Source organism: Polypterus senegalus, chromosome 9 (assembly GCF_016835505.1).
Source record: "Polypterus senegalus isolate Bchr_013 chromosome 9, ASM1683550v1, whole genome shotgun sequence".
NCBI classification, from domain to species: domain Eukaryota; kingdom Metazoa; phylum Chordata; class Cladistia; order Polypteriformes; family Polypteridae; genus Polypterus; species Polypterus senegalus.
In genome coordinates, this window is record NC_053162.1 from 11,438,901 (window position 1) to 11,462,301 (window position 23,401).

Genomic DNA, 23,401 nt, shown 5'->3' on the forward strand with positions numbered 1-23,401 from the left:
TGCTTTTTGCTGTCAAAACACATTTTCAATTCCTTTTCTTTTAACACTTTGCTTTACCATTTTGAATCTAATTTTAATCTGTTAAAGTGTTTTATTTTGCTGCCCCATAAGACTTCACTTTGACTGCTTTAGAAAACTTCTGATAGAAAGGCATAGCATATTAAATGTCTTCTGGGAATGTGTCAACTTTGTGGGAATTCCTTTTTTTATACAGTCGTGATTGTAGCATTAAAGAGTACATTTAATAGGCATTTACCAAAAGAAACTTCCTTAAAAGTTTCTTGGTGATGTGTTTTTTTCTTTGCTTCTTTTTTCTTTTTACTACACCGTTAAGGACAGTTTTACATATGGGTTTATTCTACTTGTTAAAAGCAATTAATCATATTTAAGCAAAAAACAAAAAAAAAAATTGTCTCACTTAGATATTACACCTGTTGCTAAGGTTTAGTATTAATTACAGTAGAAGCTTTGCCTCTGTGTGACCTTTTACATAAATGTATAAAGATGAATGTATGAAACAAGAAAGTACACATGAAATATGAAGTCAGGAACTACTGTAAATCCTTAAGTGGTGCTGTGAAATCATTATTTTAATTAAAATAAGATAAACTGCTGATTAATTCAGCATACTACCCAATTACAGATCAAACACGTCTCAGGAGAGTTTAGTACCCTGAAGACAGCAGATGTTGAATACAAACCCAGGCATATTTTATACTGGTATGAAATATTAAGGGGGTTTGTTGTAGTTGTGTGGTGCTTCGATCTGGCACATCCAGTGATGTTTGTGTTTTTTGAAAGATGGGGCTTTTCTATCTTCAGACTAACAATAGTCAAGAGAACATTAAACCTGAATTATTAAGAGATTATGGTGCAAAATGTCTGCGTTGTATACATAAATTAATTGTTGAGCGATTTTATTTTTTACCTCTAAAAATTTCTTTATATTCCTCAAGAATATCAGAATAAAGGTGCTTCCATGTGCAAAAGGTTTCTATTTGGATAAAATGAAGTCTTACCGATTAATCAGACAATGTTTGACCTAAACACCCTGCACATTCTTTGCATCTGCTTCTAGTTAATTGCACCAGATATTTCTGATGAAGTGAAACATGTACCATTCATCTTCTTACTGAATGCTGTAGAACCAGGCCCAAATCTGGAACTAACATTATGATAGGGTGCTAAACAAGTGAATACTCATCATGCACTTTGCTAATTTAAAGTTGTATTGGGCTTTTTTTTTTTTTTTAAGTATTGGTAAATGGAACTTGTATTGATCGATTGATTCCAAAACTATTACATTAACATAATTGAACAAGAGAAGGTTTGTTCCTTTGTTGTCATTGTTGTTGTTTAGCTGTAATAATCTTAAAGCTTCTCAGTACATCTACTGCATTTCCAGTTTAGTAAAAAAACTGCATTTTTTGCAGTACACGGGATCACCCTTTTCAAAAAGCTCTTAAGATGAGAGTATATAGCATCAAGATTTTTGCAGTTCTCTTCCACCCTTGCTAATTTTCATGCATTAGCCATTCAGTTCAGGGTGTATATTTATTTGGAATTGTTTTGATCAACTTCACATATAGTTTAAGTTGGTGGGGGAGAACAACTGAATTGAACAACACAATTGAGTTGAAATTGCCAGATGTGACCTGAATGCTAAACTATTCAGCCCTTTTACAAGAGGGCATCTTTTACACTGTGCGTTCTTTCTAGTGAGAAGGGAGTCTCTTCAGTTTAATGATTTCATGGAACAGGCCATGCAACACTTGCTGAAAGAGTGAACTTCAGCATAATACCAGTAAGTGTAAAATGCCACAACTGAAGTAAACCCCAACCCTACCTTAACTTGACATAATAAGATTATGTCGAGTTTATTTTTAATCATACCAAAAAAGGGGTTAAATTAGGACAAAATTCCTTCTGCAGTATGCAAGTTTTTCTTTACCTCTTCTTTGTAACACAATTTTCAAGCAGGTTAAGTTTCAAGAGAAATAAATGCCTGTACAGCTTCTTACCAGGTGCAGTTAGTTTCATTAAGTGGCTACTATTTCGGGGCATTTTGTGCCTCACACACTACAGAAAATTGTTGATAGTTTATTTTCATGTGCTTGGTTATGTCTGTCTTTGTAAATTTTTGTTTCACCAGACTTAAGTGGTGGTTAAAGTAAATCAGTTTTAGTTTCGCTAAAAATTGTTTAACTTTTAATTTTAGAAGTGTTTGTCGAAATTGAATTTTCTTGCGTAAATGGCTAATACCTTGTTAACAATAACACTATACTCGAAATGACAATGAAATATTTTTAATAAGCAGATTGTCTGAAATGTAAATACTAGAAAGCAATTTTAAAGTTGCTTCTTCTTTATACCACTAGAGGGGGACATCATTCTGCTTTAAGTCTGAAAGTCTCAACTAACTGAGCAATAAAGAGTAACGCACATTATTCTAGCAGTTTTCCCTACTCCATAAAAAAACCTAGAATAGCATTGATAATAAAACTAATTGTATGTTGTAGTATTTTCTATTTTTATATAATATTTTGTAAGAAAAGGTAGGCTAGTGACTCATGAGTTTGGAATTGTGTTTCTTAGAAACAGACTTTGAGCACAGTTTTCATCTATCTGTGATAATGCTAATTTTCATACATTGTGTAATTTTTAGAGGACAGTATTCATTCGCTTGAGAAGCAGATGTAGATAAACTCTTAATACCTTTACACAATAAGTTTATTTAGTGTCGCATGTGCTAAGAAATTGAATCATTGAAAATGTTTTGTTAGGAATGCTACAATCAAGCTGAATCTACCCCTTTTGAAGCATACATTTAATAATATGACTGTATCAGTGCATTTAAATCCCGATCCAGCATGAATTTGTATGCAAATAATTGTATATAGTCTGTGTCAGTACAATGTAAAGTGTAATATGTTCCAGTTGTTTCAAGACCATTAGTAATTGTGGCTCCCAGTACTGTAGATGTAGCAGTAATCTATCTGTTTGTAAGCTGTAACTAAATGTGGTGGCAGCCCCCTAGACAAAAGGTTTAAAGCAAAGATTTAATACTTTCTCCCTCTATTGTGATGTGGTAGTGACAGTTTAAACTACTACTTTAAATCTCAACAGACTTTACAGCTACAGTGGGCTGGTATAAAGTTTAATAGCACTACAACACATAAATCATCTTTTAAAGATGCTTTGAGCAGCTCCAATATTAAATGCAGACTGTCTTCCATGCTATAAATAATTTATCAAACACTGTTTCAGATTAGAAATAACATGCTGCGTTGTTTATTTTATCCCACACAGTACTATTCCTCTGGCACCATTTATAGAGAGAGATTAGTGGTCATTTTAATGAACTTTGTACAGGTTTGTGTTTCCCATCAATGCAATCCTGCATCTGCTATGACCGATGTGTAGCCAATCTGGACCTTTTTGCGCCTTTTGCAAGTGCTGGCCATTTGTCATGTAGCAGTAAATGGGAGTTGCACATTGGAGTCCAGGGACACATTGTGTGGTGCAGTGATGGAGATGAACAGATACCACTATAAAAGGCTGCTTGTCACAGCTGACTGGTATTATAGTACATCACTCTTAGTATAAACTCGTTTAAAGAAAATAGGAGAAACCCATGAGACTGCAGCTCCCTCAGGTTACCTCTTGTATTCAGCTGTAAAGTATTAAACATGTTTGCCTTATATATTTTTTATATTTTTTATAACTGGTATATCTAAAATCTGAGCTCAGGCTGTTTAAAATTCAATGAAATAATTTATATAATCTAAAAGCTGTTAGTATTTTATTTATTTTCTTTTTATGTAATTTGCAGGGGTTGTGTGCAGTTTTGCTTTATCATTGTTTTAAAATTTTACAGTATATTCTCTCCATAACCTTTTTAATATCCGATTATTTTAGTGAATTTATGACCTGAAAAAAATATTTTGATTAATGTTTTAAAATAATTTAAAAGGTAGACAGTTTTAGCATGTTCTACTGTAAAAAGGTTGACGTTAAAGTTAATTATACAGATATATATAAAATACTGTATGTACTTAGTAATGTGTATCATAAAAAAGGAACCATAATATCATGCACTCATCTTAGATAGATAATAAACGTCTGTCACACAGTAAATTAGTTTACTAATGTAGATATTGGTGTAAATTGGAAATAGTGGTGTCACAATGACACAATGGTTTGCGTTGCTACCCCACCTCTGCTCAGTCCTTGGCTTAATTCACAGCCAGTGCAGTGTCTTTGTGGGGTTTACATGTTATTTTTTTGTGTTTACTAGGGGGCTTCGCCCCCTGCTCACTTTGCTCGCCCACCCCTGGGTTTGGTTAACAGGATATACAATTTAAAAAGATTATTTTCATGGGAATTGTTACATACCCTTTCTCCATGATCATAAATATACACCTGACCGAATTGTGGTTTCTTCGAAATTAAATTTGTCATTGCTATAATTGTTGCGGGGCCACAGATTCTCATGGCATATGGTCCATTATTGTGTAAATCTACATTTTGAGCACTAAATGATGCGATTGTGAAAAGTTTATTGTAGACTCAGATATTTTGCCTGTAGTGTTTGTGGATTTCACTTTCACCAAACAACAAATCTTTTAATTCTTGTGGATACGCCTCTTCACTGGGAGGCAACACGAATTAGACGATCTACAACTCTCCGACTTTAAATTTTAAAGCCTTACAAAATCTACATACTTCTGACATATCACCTATGCATTTATATTCAATCATTTTTCCTTTTGTTTGTGCTAATTCGAACTTTACTTTCTTTTTTTGATACCTTTTGAATTTTGCTACTTTCATCTTCTTTAACTTGCTTTGCATGTGTATTGCGTCAACTTTTTTTTTTTTTTTTTTGAGCCTTTCGTATTCCACAGCTTTCATAATCTCTATCCTGCTCTACATGTGTATTGCGCCAACGTTTTTGAATGTCTTTATGAAGTCTTAGAACATATAGAACTTTTAAGAGCTAGGAGCACATTAAGTGGGTATGCCAAAAGCATTGCAACAACTGAGAGGTTAGATGGCCATGATTTTGTTTTAAATTGTTTGTAAGTAAGGCGTGACATGCAAAAGTCACCATCTCACAGGTCTTCTTCCAAAGGTTGTAAAGTCTTAAGTCAAAGTGTCTTTCCGAGGAGCTCACATCTCGACCCAGGATTTTTTTTTATTATAATAGAGAGACTTGTTTTTTTTTTCCTCCTTGTACTCCACATTTGTTTCAACATTCTAATAATGTTTGCATTAGGATTAAATGTGACTCTAAATTACCCCTATATTAGTAGGAGAGGAAGTGAGTGAGTGTGTTCGATTAAGTTTGATTACAGATTCATTGGTGGATTGTTAACCTTTGCCTTGTTGTACAAGACTTAAACAGTTGAAGGCTTGATTTACCAAATCTGAAAAGCTATCCTGTTTGGCCAGTTGTAGATGTTTAATTGTAGCCAAACATTTCTTGTTGCCTTGTGTTTCATTTATTTTTGAACAAGGAGTTAATTGCTAATTGGCTTATAACCCTTGCTACTCAAACTAAATCATGTTGCTAAAGAGTCTAAGCATGTAATGTTTATACAGAAGAACTGGTTTTCATAATTGTTTTAAAAATTGCATTAACTTTGATATCAAAGTTAATCCAAGGTTGTCTGGTCTGAACAGTCTTTTCTTTGAGAGTTGATAATTCAGTATGACAACAAACCTGAGTTTAATTTGGGTCTTAAGAGCATATGCCTCTGTCGAATGTATGTTGTTTTAATGTCTAAAGTCAAAGTAGTCTGCTTAAACAAAACAAGAAATAATTTGAACATCCTTTATTGTACATGTACAGATGGGCTTGTAAAAACCCACTGTACCCACAGTGTATGTGTGTGCTTCTCGTGTTTTGTCATACTTAAAGCACAAATATCTTTCTGCCAGTAAATGATGACTGTAAGCTAGTACTGACTTGATTGCATTCTGCCATCAGACTTTTTTCTACGTTAAAAAGGCCACATTTTCTGTGTTCATGTACTGTGGAAGTTTATGTCTCGTTTCATCTTCTCCCATTGTTCTGTACACTTGAATTTCAAGTTGGCATTTTGGGAGAAAAGCAAGGTTGCTGTTGATTAGATGATTGTTTCTTACAAACAAAGCAACGAAGGACTAAACCCTGATGAAAAGTCTAAATGATGTTTTTTAAATAACGAAAGTGCTGAATTTCAACTTATGCAGTTTTATTTAGTAAAAGTAGTGCTGCATAAGTGAATATGGGTATTACCATGTAGTTGTTAGCGTGCCCTGTGATGGAATGGAACCCTGGTTTTAGCTCAGTGCTGTGTGGAATCTGGTCCCTTAAAACTTTGTACTGGATTGAAATTCTTTGTTTTTGTCACAGTAGCAGCAAGTAAGTATAAAAAACAAACAAGGTGCAGTCATTAAGGTTATCATTGAATTGTAGATGCTTTTTTAAGGGGTTGGTTTCATTTAATTTAGTGTCCATTAGTAAGTTGTAGCTATCGCATTATGCACTACCATGGCTCCTCCATTTTATCTGCCCTTATATCTGCTGTGTGGTGATTCCTCTATGTTAAAAATAAATAAATCATTGAAAAGTTGTGTTTGTTGTTTTCTTATAGTTCATTCACTTTGGCATTTAATAGAAATAAAAATGTAATTGTTGTGTAATTTCTCAGTGTCATATGTATATTAACTGCACACTTTATGGATGTCCCTTTGAATTGAATTATTATAAAATTATAAGCTTATAAGCTTAACTGCTTGTTTACAATAATGTCTGCCTCACCAAACATTGAAAAAAAATGATTAAAATTATGAACTGATTTTGTTGGTAGGTCCTAATTATTGATTGGCAACATTAGCCAAAATTTACACATCAGGCCAGTGCCATCATTTTTTAATGAACATCGGTCAATATGGTTGAATCTAAATTGTGCATCTCTGCTTCAAAGTGAATGCAATCTGCCTGGAAAGCTTTACCCCACAGTTTTGGAGAAGTACATGCTCTCTCATCTCCATTAGTTGTTGAGCTCCGTAATATATATACATACACACACACACTTCATGGCAACTTAACTTTCTCAAAGCCATTAATCTCATTGATTGCGTCAAGGGATCAGAGACTAATCCTGATAGCAGTGGGCAAAAGGCAGGAATGTAGTATGGAAAAGGGTACCAGTTCATCACAGAGACCACTCATGCACACTCAGTTTCTGCTTTCTGTTTATCTGCATGGTCAACTTCTACTTGTGTTACCAACCATGTTTATCAGATAAGATTGTTTTTACTGTTAAAGTAAATATTATATATTGAAGATAAGAACAGACAACTTATGTTTACCAACTTGGACCCATGACTTTGTATTTTGCTACTATTATTTAACAGTTTATGTGAACTGCTTTCATTGACATACACATTTGGGTTTTGATGCTCTCTATACTGTTTTTTGTGTTTTGTTTTGCCTAATCAACAGTGTATTAATATGCTGATTCCGTCATATTTACTCAACAACTCCACCAAGAATGTTGGATCCATAAGGCAGCAATGCTAGCCACTGTACCATCGTGGCTTCCACCCAACGCAGCATGATCTGAAAATAAATTGGCAGCGCTGTACCCTTACTTTTTAATAAGTACAAAAATAAATATTATGTAGTAGGTTATATTTTGAAAGTTAATTTGGAATCACCTTTTACAGATTGTGCCCTGTAACTTTAGGATACTGTTTGTTGTGTTAGCTTATACGCACTATTCACGTGAAGCAACATTATTTCTCAAAAGAGATTACTGTAGCTTTTTCAAAACTTGTTAGGTTTTTAACCTGAGATAGTTGGTGTGTCGCAGTTTGTTCAACTAGAGGACACAGCATCCGAAAGTTGTGATTGGTAATGTTAATTCAAAAAATTGTTTAAAGGTGATATCATTGATATAATTGATATTTTTAAAAGTGTATGCTGAGGGCTCTGGAGTTACTGTATCTTTATAATGAATATACAGAGAACAGTCAGTCACAACTCTGGCATAAAAGTGCAGCAGAAGAGTTAGCATCATCACATACCGCACCTGAATAGTTGTCTACAAGCCAAAAGTGCGTTTCTGTATGTTTCATACTTACAACCTTTGGAAGCAAGTCCCGTGATACACATGCAGAGCAAAAAAATGAGAGTAAAGATCACATTAGCACTATCGGAAAATATTACCCGTTGAAATAACAGAACATCGAAAACAGATCGCATAGTGTGTGAGGATGTCTGGGGGACAAGAGAGACAAAGCAGTGAGACAAAAGGACAGCTGCTGTACAGGCTTTTAAACGTGTGAAGTGCTGCACAAAATGCAGCTCACACGGCATGGCTGCAGCAGCAAGCCTGCAGCTGATTGAGCAAAGAGGAGGTAAAAAAACAACTTTATTTGTTTCCCATTGTATCACCATTTAAGACGAGGTTTCAGAGGAGTGTCCATGTCTTCTTGAAGTGCGTTCAGCCCACCCCTTCACAGCGGTGCATATCGCTGGTTTTTTTAATGAAGGGGTAAGCGGGCAAAGTACAGATCACGTAGCATGGCAGCAGCAGCAAGCCAAAAGCTGATTGAGCAAAGAGGAGGTTAAAAAAAAAAAAAAAGCTGTCTTTGTTTCCCATTGTATCACCGTTTAATAGGGGGTTTCGGAGGAGCGCCCGCGTCTCCTTAGAGTGCATTCAGCCCCCCTTTTCACAACAGCTCTTAGCGCTGGTGGGGTTTGGGGGGGAGGCATTGGCGACCAGGGGTTTAATGTAATAATCCAAAATACTGTCAGCTAATAATTGCATTTGTATTGTTTCAGAACTTACTCTCTGATGTTGCTAACCAACCAGTACATCTATAAGGCAGCTTAAATATTTATTTTTGTAAATTACCAAATGATTATGGTCTGTCTAATATTAAAAAAAAAACCTGACTTCTGTGGTTAACTAAGATTAACTAACTTGGCAATTCTTTTTTTTTTTTTAAATTTAGCATTACTCTGTAGGAGAACGGGTGGATTAATGGATGGTCTATTCATTAAGATTAGCTTGTTGATACATTTTCACTCTTTCTCTGACAAGCTTGAATGAAACATAACACTCCTTTTTTTTTTTTTTTTTTGGTGACTCTAAATTGGGCTGACGTGTGTGAATATTGATGTGTCAGTTCATGCTCTGTGGCTGGGCTAGTGACCTTCTAGTTAAGTCACACTTTGCACGGGAGCTGTTTGCATAATAAGTAATACAAAGTGTCAGTGTTGTACTTTGTTCACATTTCATTGTGTACTCTTTTTTTTTTCCTTTTAAAGCTGCTACTTTTAGAATTTGTAACTAAGATGGATAAATTCTTGTTCTGTATGCACATTATTTAAGTGTGGATGGCTTGTTTAATAATTAATGTCAACAATGACTGAACACTTCAGAACCTGTTAGGAATTTAGTCAAATATGTAAATTTACAAATTTACTTGCAGAACCCCTCCTCACTTTTGAATCGATTTAAATTTTACCATTGTTTTGTTTCTGATTTATGTAGATCTTACTACATTATAATACCTATCCCTCTTCAGATTTCCATGGGACGGAAGTTTGATACATGCAGTGCCATTGGTAAAGAATACAAAGCCAATGCCTGGAGACCAGAACAGGATTCAGACTTGGAAGTGCAACACTAGACACAGTCTCACACACTCTCACTCATAGCAGTCAGCTTGAACTAACATAAACATAATGGCATTTTTTATCATAGTTACTACTGATGATGTAAGTTTGAGATTTTGCAAGAATTAAATATTCAGTACCTGCATATTTCAATATAAAATATAGTACATGTCTTTAAGTTGCTCTGGTCATATTATAAAGCACTGATTAAAAATACCTAAAAGCTGAATCTGCCTTGTTTTTGATAAAGTAATTAAGAAGGTACTTCAGTCATTAAAGAGTGATACAGAGGAAGGCATATTTAATAAAAGCTTACTTGAAATTTCATCTTCAATTTGCAAAACACACGCTGAAGCTTTCTGAAAAATACGTGGAAAATAGTTTTATTATGCAATGAGTCAATTATTTGACACTAATGCCAAGCACTGTGGCAAAGAAAGAACATGGCTCATCACTTTATAAAATATCATCTTCACACTGATGTGTGATTATGATAGTAGGGATGTAAATAAAAACTATTCAGATGTTTCACCGTTTTGAAGTTGAAAGCTCTTTACAAAAATACACGATACTCTTTACAGAGGAAACAAGATTTTAGTATAGCTTTCTTATCAAATTACATGTCAATCCTATAAATCAAATGTTCCCCACTGGATCAGATCAAGTATAACAAGGCAACCTCTGACAAACCCAGGTAAACCAAGTTGTAGAACCCTTCCTTGCCGGTTCTCATTATTTTACATGCTGCAGTGACATGCATGATGAGAATTTGCATAAGTTCCTGTACTCACTCCTTTTATAACACAAAGAGCGTAGAGAGTAAGCAATGCAAGAAACGCATAATAAATGAGCCATTTACCAAGTTTTGTTTAGTATTTTCATTTGATTCCTCACTTATAGTTTCCTAACTTTTGAGTTTACTTTTTAGAAGACACTGTGTTTTTGATTCCATATTAAATAAATAAAAATCATACTTGATAACCAGGAATAGTTTATCCCTGTGAAATATCATTGCAAGGAGAAATAGATATTAGGGCCACCTTTCCTTGCATGAGTCAGTTACTTCTTGCCATTTAGTGTAATGAGCTCATGTTTGTTTAAGCTAAGAACTGGCTTACTCTGCCCGGTGTAAATAGGTTGAAATGAGGCCAAAGGGCTAGAAAACAAACGCTGTTTTTATTATATTGTAGAAATAATAATAATAATAGCAGCTCCCTGCTCAAAACGAGAAGCGCCCAATCCCTAACCCGGGACCTTTGGGTTATAAGGCAGCAGTTCTTACCTTTGCACCATTCAAGAATACGTATGAGCTGTCGATTGACATTTGAGCTTGAGTTTTTTTAACTCATAGCCACATGTAAATCAAATTATATTCTGGAATGAAAGTGCACGTTTATTTGATATTTGGACTAAAGTCTTCACAGATGATACACTTCACGTCATTATTAAGCACCTTGAGCATGGGAAAGGCGCTATATAAATAAAATTTATTATTACTATTTTTAACATGCAAAAAGTTTCAGCTTTAGGTATGTGTACAGCATTTCTATCCTCGCATTTCCTTTCATCCTACACTTACCCAAACCCAAATACGGAACACACATGAAATGCATGTATTCCAAATAATGATACACTGTATTATTTACCCTCCTGATCTCACACGCGGATAAGGGGCCTTTGGCTTGAGCTGGGAGTTTTTTCGTAGTCTTCAGGAATTCTAGTGTTAAAAATCCAAGTTCCATCGAAACTATGTGGCAGAATAGTTGTGCACTGTTGCTCCCCATGTAACCTGCATGAGTAGGCAAATTTAAACCTGTAAAATGTGGGAAAAAATGGTTACAGTAATAAACTTCAAGCTGTAATTAGTGCAAAATGGACAGTTATTATCTATTAAATCATTTTGTGTTTAATGCGAGTATAATAGTATTGTTCAAAATTGTTTTTTCCGGTTTTCTAATCATTTACTTTTATTACATACTGTACGCGTGAATTTATGTTTTAAAAAAAAAATATATATATATATATATATTGTACAAAGATAAGTGATAATCTTCCAAAGGTTAAAACAAATTAGGTTACTAAAAACTGAAGAATAATGATGAATAATAATTTTCAGAGTTATACAAAATTTCCTTGGCCATAACGTCCTTTGTTAATTGTCTTTTTCTCGCTGGTAATGATAGCAATACATAGCTGCAAAATTGTCCAAATAATGCCTCAGATGGTGTAGCAACACAGTTTGTTCCTGCATTGCTTTTATACAGACAAGAGGGTTTGTAAGTTATCAATTAAAACTGGGACACCTGAAGGAATTGCTTTCATCAGCTTTAAAGACTTGTTGACTTCCATTGCTGCAGAAAAAGCTGTAAGTTGATAACCCTTTATATGTTCCATGAAAAGACTTATGAAAAAGAAAAGGAAATATTTTAAAAATAGCGTAACATGATTTTCAATGTAATTGTTGTAGGCTTATTTTAGTATTGAGAGTGAATTTGATGATTTTTAAAGAGTTTAATTTTTGATTGTAAATGTTGTGTATGAGAAATTCAAATTTTTAGGCAGGGATCCAACCACGTGGTAGGTGCGTAGACAGCGGCTGTGTGGAAAAAGAAAGGGGGACTGGGGCGGCTCATGTACGTCTTTGCCGTGAAATAAATTGTCTGTTAACGGAAATAAGGAATGAAACCGCGAAAAGGAGAGGTCAGTTCCGAAAGTTCCTTACAGCATAATGGTGAGAACTGCTCAAAAGAAGACGTTATTTTTGTAAGTTTTTTTATGGGGCATGGTGCGAAATGAAACATACTTAACATTTGTAAGTACAGTGTAAAGGATGAGCATGGGAAATTTGGGCTTCCTACGTATATTGGAAGTCGCAGAAATAGTGAGGACGGGTTTCCCCTATCTATATATACAGTTTAAGGGGTACACCTGTTTCCCCTCCTTGGATGTTGCAATAGGACATGAAACATACCCAACTTTTATAAGTACACAGCAAGAAATGAGCACTCGAAATTTCAGCTTCCCACCCATATGGAAAGTGGTAGAATTAGTGAGGAGTCAGTGAGGACTTTGCCTTTTATATGTGTGTTGGAAAGGTGCTGAAAGTACACACAGGCAAAGAGATAACAAGCATTTTTTAATTATTCTATTATCTGGGTGTCCCGATGGGGTTGGAGTGTAATACTTGGCCTGGCTGGGAGACCATAATGGAAAGAACACCCGGAGGGAGAAGCATCCCAGTGGAGATGTCTCCTGGTTCCAATAATAATGGATGGAATGAGGCAGGTTGAATATCGGAGTCAGCTCATTCCTCGCACGAGATGTTGTGGTGTGCCTCTGGCTAGTCCTGATTTGGACACCTGTGGGATTCCCGAGACTTGTAGTTCAGAAGTGCAGCCCTGTCGAAATCTATGGAAGCCAACAGGTAACACTGCCAGGAGAAATGCTCAGTGTTTTACTAAGCTTCAGTATAGCCCGGAAATGCTTCCATGGTGTACCAGAAGTACTCTCGGGCCCATCATAAAAGGAGGTGAGACCAAATAAGAGAGGAAAGGAAGAATTGTTGTTGTCTGGTGTACAGAAGGAACAAATGTGTAAAGCTGTTTTTGTTCAAATAAAACTAACTGAATTTGAATCTAGGACTTGGGGTTCATGGTGCTGTTATGCTCCCTACTGGGTTGAGATATATAAATATCACACACCCACACATAAATTTCTCATTCATGGGTGATTTTTTTTGTTTTTGTTTTGACTATGTACTTGACTAGTCCAGTGAAACTAATATACCATGCACTACTTCAAAGCAAACCTCAACAATGCAAATGACAATTCATTAATTCGTTTATGAACAATGGAGCTTTTCAGTGATGTTTAAAGTACATGTCCTTCAACAATACAGCAACAATTTTGCTTTTTATTATTTTTTTAAGATTGCATTTGGTTCAGGTTTATAAATGTGACCCATAGAGGGAGCCTTTGCATTGCTAATATTTGTTACATTTGCCTGTTTTGAGCAATGTGGTTAAACATCATAAGTTTATGGTTCAGATAATTTTTTTAGTCATGATGTATTTTTATATCCGTCATTTATTTTTAATTTTGTAGGAAAGAATGAAATGAGTTATGTTATCCTCTCTAAACCCTAATTTTTATTTGGTAAATAGGAGTGTGGTTTGTTTAACAAGTTTCTTTCATTTTTTTAAGTAAAAAGATTATATATTCTTTCATTTTCTTGTCAGTTTCTCACTATTGCTTTGTTAAGATAATATAAATTTCAGATTACTCAGTATGTTTAAGAGTCATTCACTTGGACCAGTTAATTCAGTGTATCTGCTATCTCATTTACTACTAATGTGCTTTGAAAAAGTGTGGTTAATGAGTCCATTTTCATTGATGGATATGTTCATTGACATCTGTCAAATGTCCAAATTAGATTAACATTAATAACAACACTGGTTATAAAGGTCAGTTGAGTTTATTTGAGTCATCATCTATATTAGACAGTTTGGAACTTCATTAAAACTTGTTTTTGGTGAAATAATTAATGATTATAATAAAGGACAGAATTGTGACCTTATATTTAACAATAGAACAGGTATCTTTATTTTAAAGTGAATATAATTAGTTTATCTGTTTATAATCTGTTTATATGTTTAATGCAACAGACCAGCCCTTAGGATTTTTGTGAATGTTTATTATAGAATAATTTAAGTATTTATTAAAATGCACACAATAGATTATGATGCTAAACTCTAATGTAATTTTGAATCTAAATAATATTTATTCTTTTAATATAGGAAGAGGAAGCCAAACAGTTGGTGCGTGATGCAATAGCTGCTGGAATTTTCAATGACCTGGGATCTGGCAGCAATGTTGATCTTTGTGTCATTACAAAAAATAAGATTGACTACTTGCGTCCACATGATCTGGCTAATAAAAAGGGTGTCAGGTTAGTAGCTTCAGCTTAATGCTGCATTATCTGTTATCTTTTTTTTTATTGTATGCATAAAGGAATGTTGTAAAAACAAAAAAAAAGTTTGTCTTTGTATAGACAAGCTGTATAAAATCAGCTTACAAATAAAGCTTATTATGTTTGGGTGTGCAGCACTATTTTTGTTACTTAACACCACAATCCTTTGATTAACTTTATAATCTGCAACAGATTTTATTGGTTTATAATCTATATTTGTTAAATTTGTTGCATACCTTTTGGTAAGTACACTTGCTTACTGTTGTTAAAGAAACAAGCAAATATTAAAATCTCTTGAATTTTTCTTGCTCCACGATTCTAGTTGGTTCTTTAAAACAGAAGCATTAAGGCACATTTTTCAGTGTTTTGTATCATCAGTGCACATCATTTGTGATATTATTAATGCATATTTTGTCCCTCAAATTAGAGCTCTTGAAGCCCATTGGGAGTGAGTAAAGCCTTTGTGTGCAGTGTGTGGTACATTTTGATGTGGGTGTTTTTACAAAGAGCCTTAACATTAATAGTAAATGATGATGACATAATATGCCTGTTCTTTGGCTTTTAGTTCAGAAGGACTGCCTAATCTGTCTTTTGGTTTTAGTTTAACCTCTGTAAAAATGGCTGTTTGTCAAACCTCTTTTTCCTCTGCTATGTATGTTCTTTTTTAATTTTCGTCAGTCTAGATGGACATACTAACAAATGTTCTTTGACATCTTCACAGATGTAACCAAATCTATAACTATATTCCCACCAACTGGGAAATGTTTTTAATGTGGAAATGCATTACATTACATTTACATTATTTTATTTATATTTGAGGTTAACCAAAACTTGTCATACTCTGCTGTCATTTTGTCTCGTGAATTGTTTTGATGAAACATAAATCATAAATCATGTAATGCAGCAATTTTCTTTTTTTTTGTTAATGTTTGTTACTGGGCCATTGATAGTTTTGACATGAAATGTTTGTTAATTGAATGCCTTTCATTTTTAATTTCAATCACTCATTTCTGGGTTATTCTTGTCTTGCATCCAGCATTCTAGAGATATGTTTCAGCTTCCAGTGATTTTTCAGTGAAGCATGTAGATCAGAAAATAAGTGTATGAATCTCAGATTGACATATTTACTATTACCCAACTCGATGGCTCCCATGAAACCTCAAACAAATTTGATTTAGACTCGGCTATACAGAACATTTTTTTTTTTTAATGTCATACTTCCTTAATGAAACAAATGTTTCAGTGTTTTACGTAATTCTTAAAGAGCCTCTGTATTTCTTAACAATGTTTTTAGTCAACACACTTTTTATTTAAATGTTAGATTTTCATCAATTAGTTACCCATGTGTCTCACATTTGCAGTCATGTGAAAAAGTAATTTATATGTTGTAATATATGTTGAAATATTAAAAATTAGTTTTCCTTTAAATGGTACCCAAAGTATGGTAATGGTATCTATATAAAGGTGATGAAATTGACAAAAATAAAATTTGACTTTGCAATAATTTAATGAAGAATGAACAGACATGCCAGTTTCATTCTTAGGAAAAAGTATGAGCAGCTTTTGGCTCAATTGCTGGTATTGCCACCTCATGGTAGGTGTTTCCATTAAATGTCTCTGACATCCACCTAGGAAATAGTTTTTCCCTCTCTTCCATGCACAGTTCTTTCAGCTGTATGATGTTGGAGGGATGTCATGCGCGTACAGCCTGTTTCAAACCCACTACAGCATCTCAATTGAAGCCAGATCTGGGCCTTGATTTGGTCATTTCAGAGCCCTCCAATTTCTCCCCCTTTGCCCATTCCATGGTGGATTTACTGGTATGTTTAGGGTAATTTCCATGCTGCAAAGTCCCTTTTCAGTTGAGCTTCCATCCTTTGACAGATGGTCTTTTCCTCAAGCACCCTCTGGTACAATAAAAAATTCATAGTAGATTCTGTGATGGTGAGCTGCCCAGGCCCTGACGTAACAAAGCAGGGCCAAACCGTAACATTTCCATCACCATGCTTTACAGTTGGTGTCAGGGTCTTCTGGTCAAATGCTGTTTTTTTTTTATTTTTTACCAAGCATGCCTTCTTGTACTCTGGCCAAATAGCTCCATCTTTTGCCTTATTTACCCAGAACAGATTGTTTTAGAAGGTCCTGGTTTTTGCCTAGGTGTTCATGGGCAAACTATAATCTTGCCCTGATGATCTTCATGACAGCAAAGGCTGCCTCCTGGCATATCTCCCATGCAGATCTAGTTTGTGCAGCCCCTTTGTAAAGGTAGGCTCAGGCACCTTGACATCACCAGTGACAAGAGCTACCTTGAGGTCCTGTGATGAAATTCTGTTGCTCTTAAGGAGTTCTTACAGCCTCATGTGTGTTTTTTTTTTTCTTCCTGGCTGAAATGGCTCAAGTAGCATGAACAGGACAAGTTGGCAGTTGTTTGATGTCTTCGTCACTTACAGATAGATGATCCTCCAGTCAGTGGAATGTTTGATGTTTAATTGTTTGTATATCTTTTTAAATAACTTTACAAGCCCATACTCATTTATAACCTTCTTTTTGAAGGTGTCCCAAGAGCTCTTTCGATCTTGACATGATAATAACACACCCTTCAATCACAAAAGAGCAAACCAAATTGACTGTCTCCCGTTTATTTACAGTTGTGCTTGAAAGTTTGTGAACCCTTTAAAATTTTTTTATATATTTCTGCATAAATGTGACCTAAAACATCATCAGATTTTCACTCAAGTCCTAAAAGTAGATAAAGAGAAACCAGTTAAACAGATGAGACAAAAATATAATACTCGGTCATTTATTTATTGAGGAAAATGATCGAATATTACATATTTGTGAGTGGCAAAAGTATTTGAACCTTTGCTTTCAGTATCTGGTGTGACCCCCCTTTACAGCAATAACTGCAACTAAACGTTTCCGGTAACTTTTGATCATTCCTGCACACCGGCTTGGAGGAATTTTAGCCCATTCCTCCGTACAGAACAGCTTCAACTCTGGGATGTTGGTGGGTTTCCTCACATTAACTGCTCACTTCAGGTCCTTCCACAACATTTCGATTTGATAAAGGTCAGGGCTTTGACTTTGCCATTCCAGAACATTCACTTTATTCTTCTTTAACCATTCTTTGATAGAACGACTTGTGTGCTTAGGGTCGTTGTCTTGCTGCATGACCCACCTTCTCTTGAGATTCAGTTCATGGACAGATGTCCTGACATTTTCCTTCAGAATTCTCTGATATAATTCAGAATTCATTGTTCCATCAATGAAGGCAAGCCGTCCTGGCCCAGATGCAGCAAAACAGGCCCAAATCATGATACTACCACAACCATGTTTCACAGATGGGATAAAGTTCTTATGCTGGAATGCAGTGTTTTCCTTTCTCCAAACATAACGCTTTTCATTTAAACCAAAAAGTTCTATTTTGGTCGTCTCCGTTCACAAAACATTCTTCCAATAGCCCTCTGGTTTGTCCACGTGATCTTTAGCAAACTGCAGACAAGCAGCAGTGTTTTTTTTGGAGAGCAGTGGCTTTCTCCTTGCAACTCTGCCATGCACACCATTGTTGTTCAGTGTTCTCCTGATGGTGGACTCATGAACATGAACATCAGCCAATGTGAGAGAGGCCTTCAGTTGCTTAGAAGTTACCCTGGGGTCCTTTGTGACCTCGCTAACTATCACACGCCTTGCTCTTGGAGTGATCTTTGTTGGTCGACCACTCCTGGGGAGGGTAGCAATGGTCTTGAATTTCCTTTATTTGTATACAGCCTGTCTGACTGTGAATTGGTGGAGTCCAAACTCTTTAGAGGTGGTTTTGTAACCTTTGCCAGCCTGATGAGCATCAACAACTCTTTTTGTGAGGTCCTCAGAAATCTCCTTTGTTTGTGCCGTGATACACTTCCACAAACATGTGTTGTGAAGAGCAGACTTTGATAGATCCTGTTCTTTAAATAACACAGGGTGCCCACTCACACCTGATTGGCATCCCATTGATTAAAAAAAAAAGACTCGAATTTCACCATCAAACTAACTTCTAATCCTAGAGGTTCACATACTTTGATCATTTTCCTCAATAAATAAATGACCAAGTATAATATTTTTGTCTCATTTGTTTAACTGGTTTCTCTTTATCTACTTTTAGGACTTGAGTGAAAATCTGATGATGATTTAGGTCATATTTATGCAGAAATATAGAAAATTCTAAAGGGTTCACAAACTTTCAAGCACAACTGTAAGACAGGTCTAGGCAATATCCCCTCTAGTGATGTTCTAATCATTTGGACCTGATTCTAATTTATGGTAATGATAAATGTAGGGGTGCAGTTACTTTTTCCTCATGCAAAGTTTGCATTTATGTTTATTTAAATGGTACAAAGGACTACAAAATGCAAATGTGGCATGATGATTTTAATATCACCTTTATATGCATTTACCATTTTAAATTAGGATCAAATGTTGACACAATTATAGGGTGTGCTTATGTTTTCACATTTTCATACTTTTGATAATTTAGAAAGTTACTCATAGTACATCAAGGACCATTATAATAAAACAAATAGTTTTTATTAGTTATTAGTTTAATTATTTAATCATAAAATCATATTTAATCATAAGCAGTAGATCGCTGTATAAATAGGCAAAAATATTTCCTACTGTTCAAGATATTCTGTGTACATGACATTCTGTATTTATGTAACAAAGTTTTCTGTAAAGTTTGCCCCAGACACCACTATAATATTATCTGTAAATTTAAAATATCAAACATCTTTAAGCAGGAGTCATGTTAATTGTCAAAACTTATGTCATGATTTAGAATTATTAGGGTATAGATTACACATTTACTAGAATAGGAGTAAAAAAAATATATACAACAGTTCATACATACGTGATACTAATACAAATTTGCAGTAATAGGTTTTATTCTTTATAACAGAATACGATTGTAAAACATAGCAAAAGTTTTACTCTGAATAACATTACCCTCATGTCCAAATTTGTTTAATTATTCCATTGCTGGTGAAGGTAACATCTCTAAAAAATATCTTCACTTGGACAGATATTTCATCAAACAAGGATGACGTCCAAAACGGCCTCTTAGTTACAATTTTTATTCATCCTTTTTTAATTAAAATTTTTAACAATTATTTATAGAATGTAGTTGCTTTTATATGACTTGCAGTCCTCGTGTAAGTTTATTGGCACCTGTAACTGAAGTAAATTAAATTATCACACACTTTCACCTCTCAACAGAATAATGCCCCTTTGTGTAAAGGTTCAAACTTTAATGTGCCTTTTGTCTTTTTTGCTCAAATAGTTGTACTACTTCCAGCTTCTGTGTATTGCTGATTAAACATATAGACACATCTAAGCTTCTTTCCAGATTACTTCCTTCATTATTCTTACACAAGGAAAACCTCTCCTCAAGTATTCACCTTTGTATGAACTTAATGTGCAAGTTTACTTTTGCTGTGCTTCTCCTTTGGTACATTTAAACAAACATTTTGTCCAGCTGATATAATAGCAACTCTCCTAAAACAACTGTTTTCACTCTGAAGCTGCTGGCTATCTGAAATCAACATTTACTCTTTTCTACTGTATTTGCTTTAACACTCACCAAATTCGTTTGTGATCATTGTAAGCAGTGACTATGTATACTCACATGTTTTGCTCATATTTAAAAGGAAAAAGAAGAAAAATACATCCAAAGGATGAAGCTGTGGTTAAGAACTATGCAACCTGTTAGTGTCATCCACAGTCAAATTTGAAAAATAGCAGTATTAAACAGAAACCTCTACAAAAGCACAAAGTAAACAGAGACTGGCTCTAACATCAGCACTTCATCCATGCTTTGTACGTTAAGTAGTTAGTAAAGAAAGTCCCCCTCAGTTAACCCTCCTCCACTCCCTACTCCTTTAATATTTTGGTTTCAACCGTAATTGAAAATTATGAAAACTACATTAGTCTACTAATAATCATATACAGGGTGAGCCAAAATGAAGTACCACATCTCTCAAGGTCATTGCATGAGGTAGAGGCAGCCGAGTGGGTTGTGCTGGGGATCCTTTGATTGGAGATCCCTTATAATTTTCAGTCGGCCACATGCCTTGGTCCGGTGCGCACCATGCTTTCGCTGTCGAGGTGTTCTTCAAAAACATCAAATCCATCATCACTATGCAGTGCACCTTCTGAATGCACTTCATTCTAACGATGACGTCCCAAACCGGAAAACGATTCTTCAATGGGTTGCTAAATTTAGACAGACGAGTACAACGCTGAACAGAAAATATCCAAGCCGTCCTCGGACTGTTCGAACACCTGAAAACATCTAAGCTGTAAGGGCATCAACTTTGCAATCTCCTAGACGTTCAGTGCACTTCTGCCTTTGGCATTTCCAACACATCTTTGAGGAGGATTTTGCACGAGGACCTTAATTTCCATCCGTACAAAATGATGGTAGTGCAGGGACTGGGAGAACCGTAGAGAGTTGTATGTGAACATTCTGCAAACCGTTCGAGATACCATTGTCATGTGCAGCAACGAGGCACATTTCCATTTGAATGGTTGCGTTCGTAAGCAAAAGTTTCTCTATTGGGCTGAAACCATCCCTTGTGAACTTCATCAGAGACCCCTGCACAGTGAGGGTGTTACAGTTTGGTGCGCCGTTGCAGAGTTTGGCATTGTAGGCCCCTACTTTTTTGAGGAGGTGTGAGCAACGGTCACTGTCACTTCAGAACGTTGCATTAAGATGTTTGAGAACTTTCTGCGGCCCAAACTGGAAGAAATGGGCATGGAGGATGCCTGGTTTCATCAGGATAGAGCAACAGCTCATATATTGTGAAGATCCATGCAAGTTTTACGGGAGATGCTTCCAGGTTAGCTGGTCTCCCTGCGCAATGATGTCAGGTGAACTTCACGTTTGCCTGATCTCCCTCTGTGCGATTTGTTCTTGTGAAGTTATCTCAAGTCGAAGGTATACACTCACCGACCTCAAAACCTTGAAGCCCTCAAGGATGCTATTCACCACGAAATTGCCCGTATTCCCCTTGAAATGGCTGAACAAATCACGCAAACGTTCAGTAATCATCTTGAAGAGTGCATCACTCGTGGTGGTGAAGACATCATTTTTAAAACACAGTGAAAAACATCTACTTTGTATACCCTTTCTTGTGTCATAATAAAGTCAATTTTATCTTGTAGCATTTTTGTAGAATTACCATTTGAAATGTGGTACTTATTTTTAGCTCACCAATTAAATGGATTTATTTGTTGTAGTAAAATGTAAAAGAAAGATGGGAGTACAACGCCTGTTCAGTCTTTTTAGACATACAATATGAACAGTGGTAAAAAAGTGCACTCAATACCAAAACTGGTTTCATGTTTGCATATCTCAAATTTGTGGGCCTCAGTCCAGGCACCTGTAATTTTAATAATAATGCTTAAAAAAGAGAGAATCTTTTTAAAAAAACTTCTGTTTGAGAAAACATTTGTCTTGAGGATCCTTTTTCTTGACTGTAAATTAATTTAAAAAAAGCACTGAGGAAGCAGATTCTCTCCCCATTTCTTTTTCTTCATTTATCTTTATTTACTTATTAATTCGTCTGTTTATTTATTTTTACTAGCTGCCCATAGTCTCTTTCTCAGGGGTGGGGGTTGATTTCTTTTTAATCCTATTTTTGTAAAAATGTATCTATTTGTATGGAATGTTGTGTGAACAGTAAAATCAATAGAATTATAGAAAAAAAAATCACTTTACATGAAAGTAACCTTAAACCTAATAAACGTGCAAGTCCAAGTCCTAATCGTTTACTCTCAAGGGGATGGGAATTAGCTGTGGAGCTTGGTTAGTAGTAAACTCTCTTTGAATGGGGAATTGGAAGTTCTGGTTGTGTTTACATGTTTAGTATTTGTTGTTCTGGTGTAATTTTGCTCCAGTTACATTTTTAATGAAGCCTTGTTAAAAAAAATGCTTAAATAGAAAAATAAATGAATACATTTGAGGTTGCTAAAGTGCGAAATTTAGTGAACTATAGTGACAATGGCCTCAGTCACCAAGGTAAGTAAAAAAAACAGTTGCTAAGTTAATTTGCCACTAAACCGCTAAGATCCTTGCAGGTCAAAGTCTTTATTCTAATTATTGTTATGTAAAGGTATCTAAACTAATTAGCATGATTCATAGGTTAGTATAGAATACACAGTGCTGTAAAATAAGGGAACATTATGATGAGTCTTGTAAATAGTCTCCATTTTGTAGACAATTATAAAATCACAGCAGAGTTTTGTTTGTCTTTTTTTATATATCTGATTGGTCTGCTTTGTGACAATTAGTCTTGAAGTGGACAAATCTGGGTCTGTTTTTGATTTTTTTTTTTTCTTTCTATTTTTTGTTTCAAGTAGTAGTTTCCGTTTTTTGACAATTACACTGGAGATTAGCCAGAAAGTTGTGCAGCAAGTCTGAAAGAAAGTTAGCGTGTCAATGATCTCCAGACCTCACCTTTATTAAGCAGATGTCCAATTTTAAAACCTCAATAAATGGCAATACACTGCATACCACCAAGGTAACATTTTGCCCACTCGAGCCTAGTGGTTTCACGGAATCGCTCAAAAGCACAGTATTACTATAAACCATTTTTGAATACTGTATATTCAGAATGTTGGAAACCTTGAAAGTGTGCACCGCCAATCTTTGAAACATTATCAATACATTACCCGACAGTATCACATTTTGAGACTTTCTTTCCTCACGTGGTGCCAAC

General features: G+C 35.2%; 1 protein-coding gene across 2 annotated transcripts in view; it reads left to right on the forward strand.

Annotated features, from left to right (window-relative positions):
- The window catches only part of psmb7 (proteasome 20S subunit beta 7), a 101,991-nt gene that overhangs the window by 77,378 nt on the left and 1,212 nt on the right, over positions 1 to 23,401 (forward strand). Inside the window, exons 7-8 of one of the 2 annotated variants that reach the window (XM_039762697.1) lie at positions 14,476 to 14,627; positions 15,076 to 15,096. In XM_039762697.1, the coding sequence (XP_039618631.1) occupies positions 14,476 to 14,627; positions 15,076 to 15,096 (173 nt within the window). The remainder of the gene's footprint in view (positions 1 to 14,475; positions 14,628 to 15,075; positions 15,097 to 23,401) is intronic. The other variant, XM_039762698.1, reaches the window with a different exon arrangement.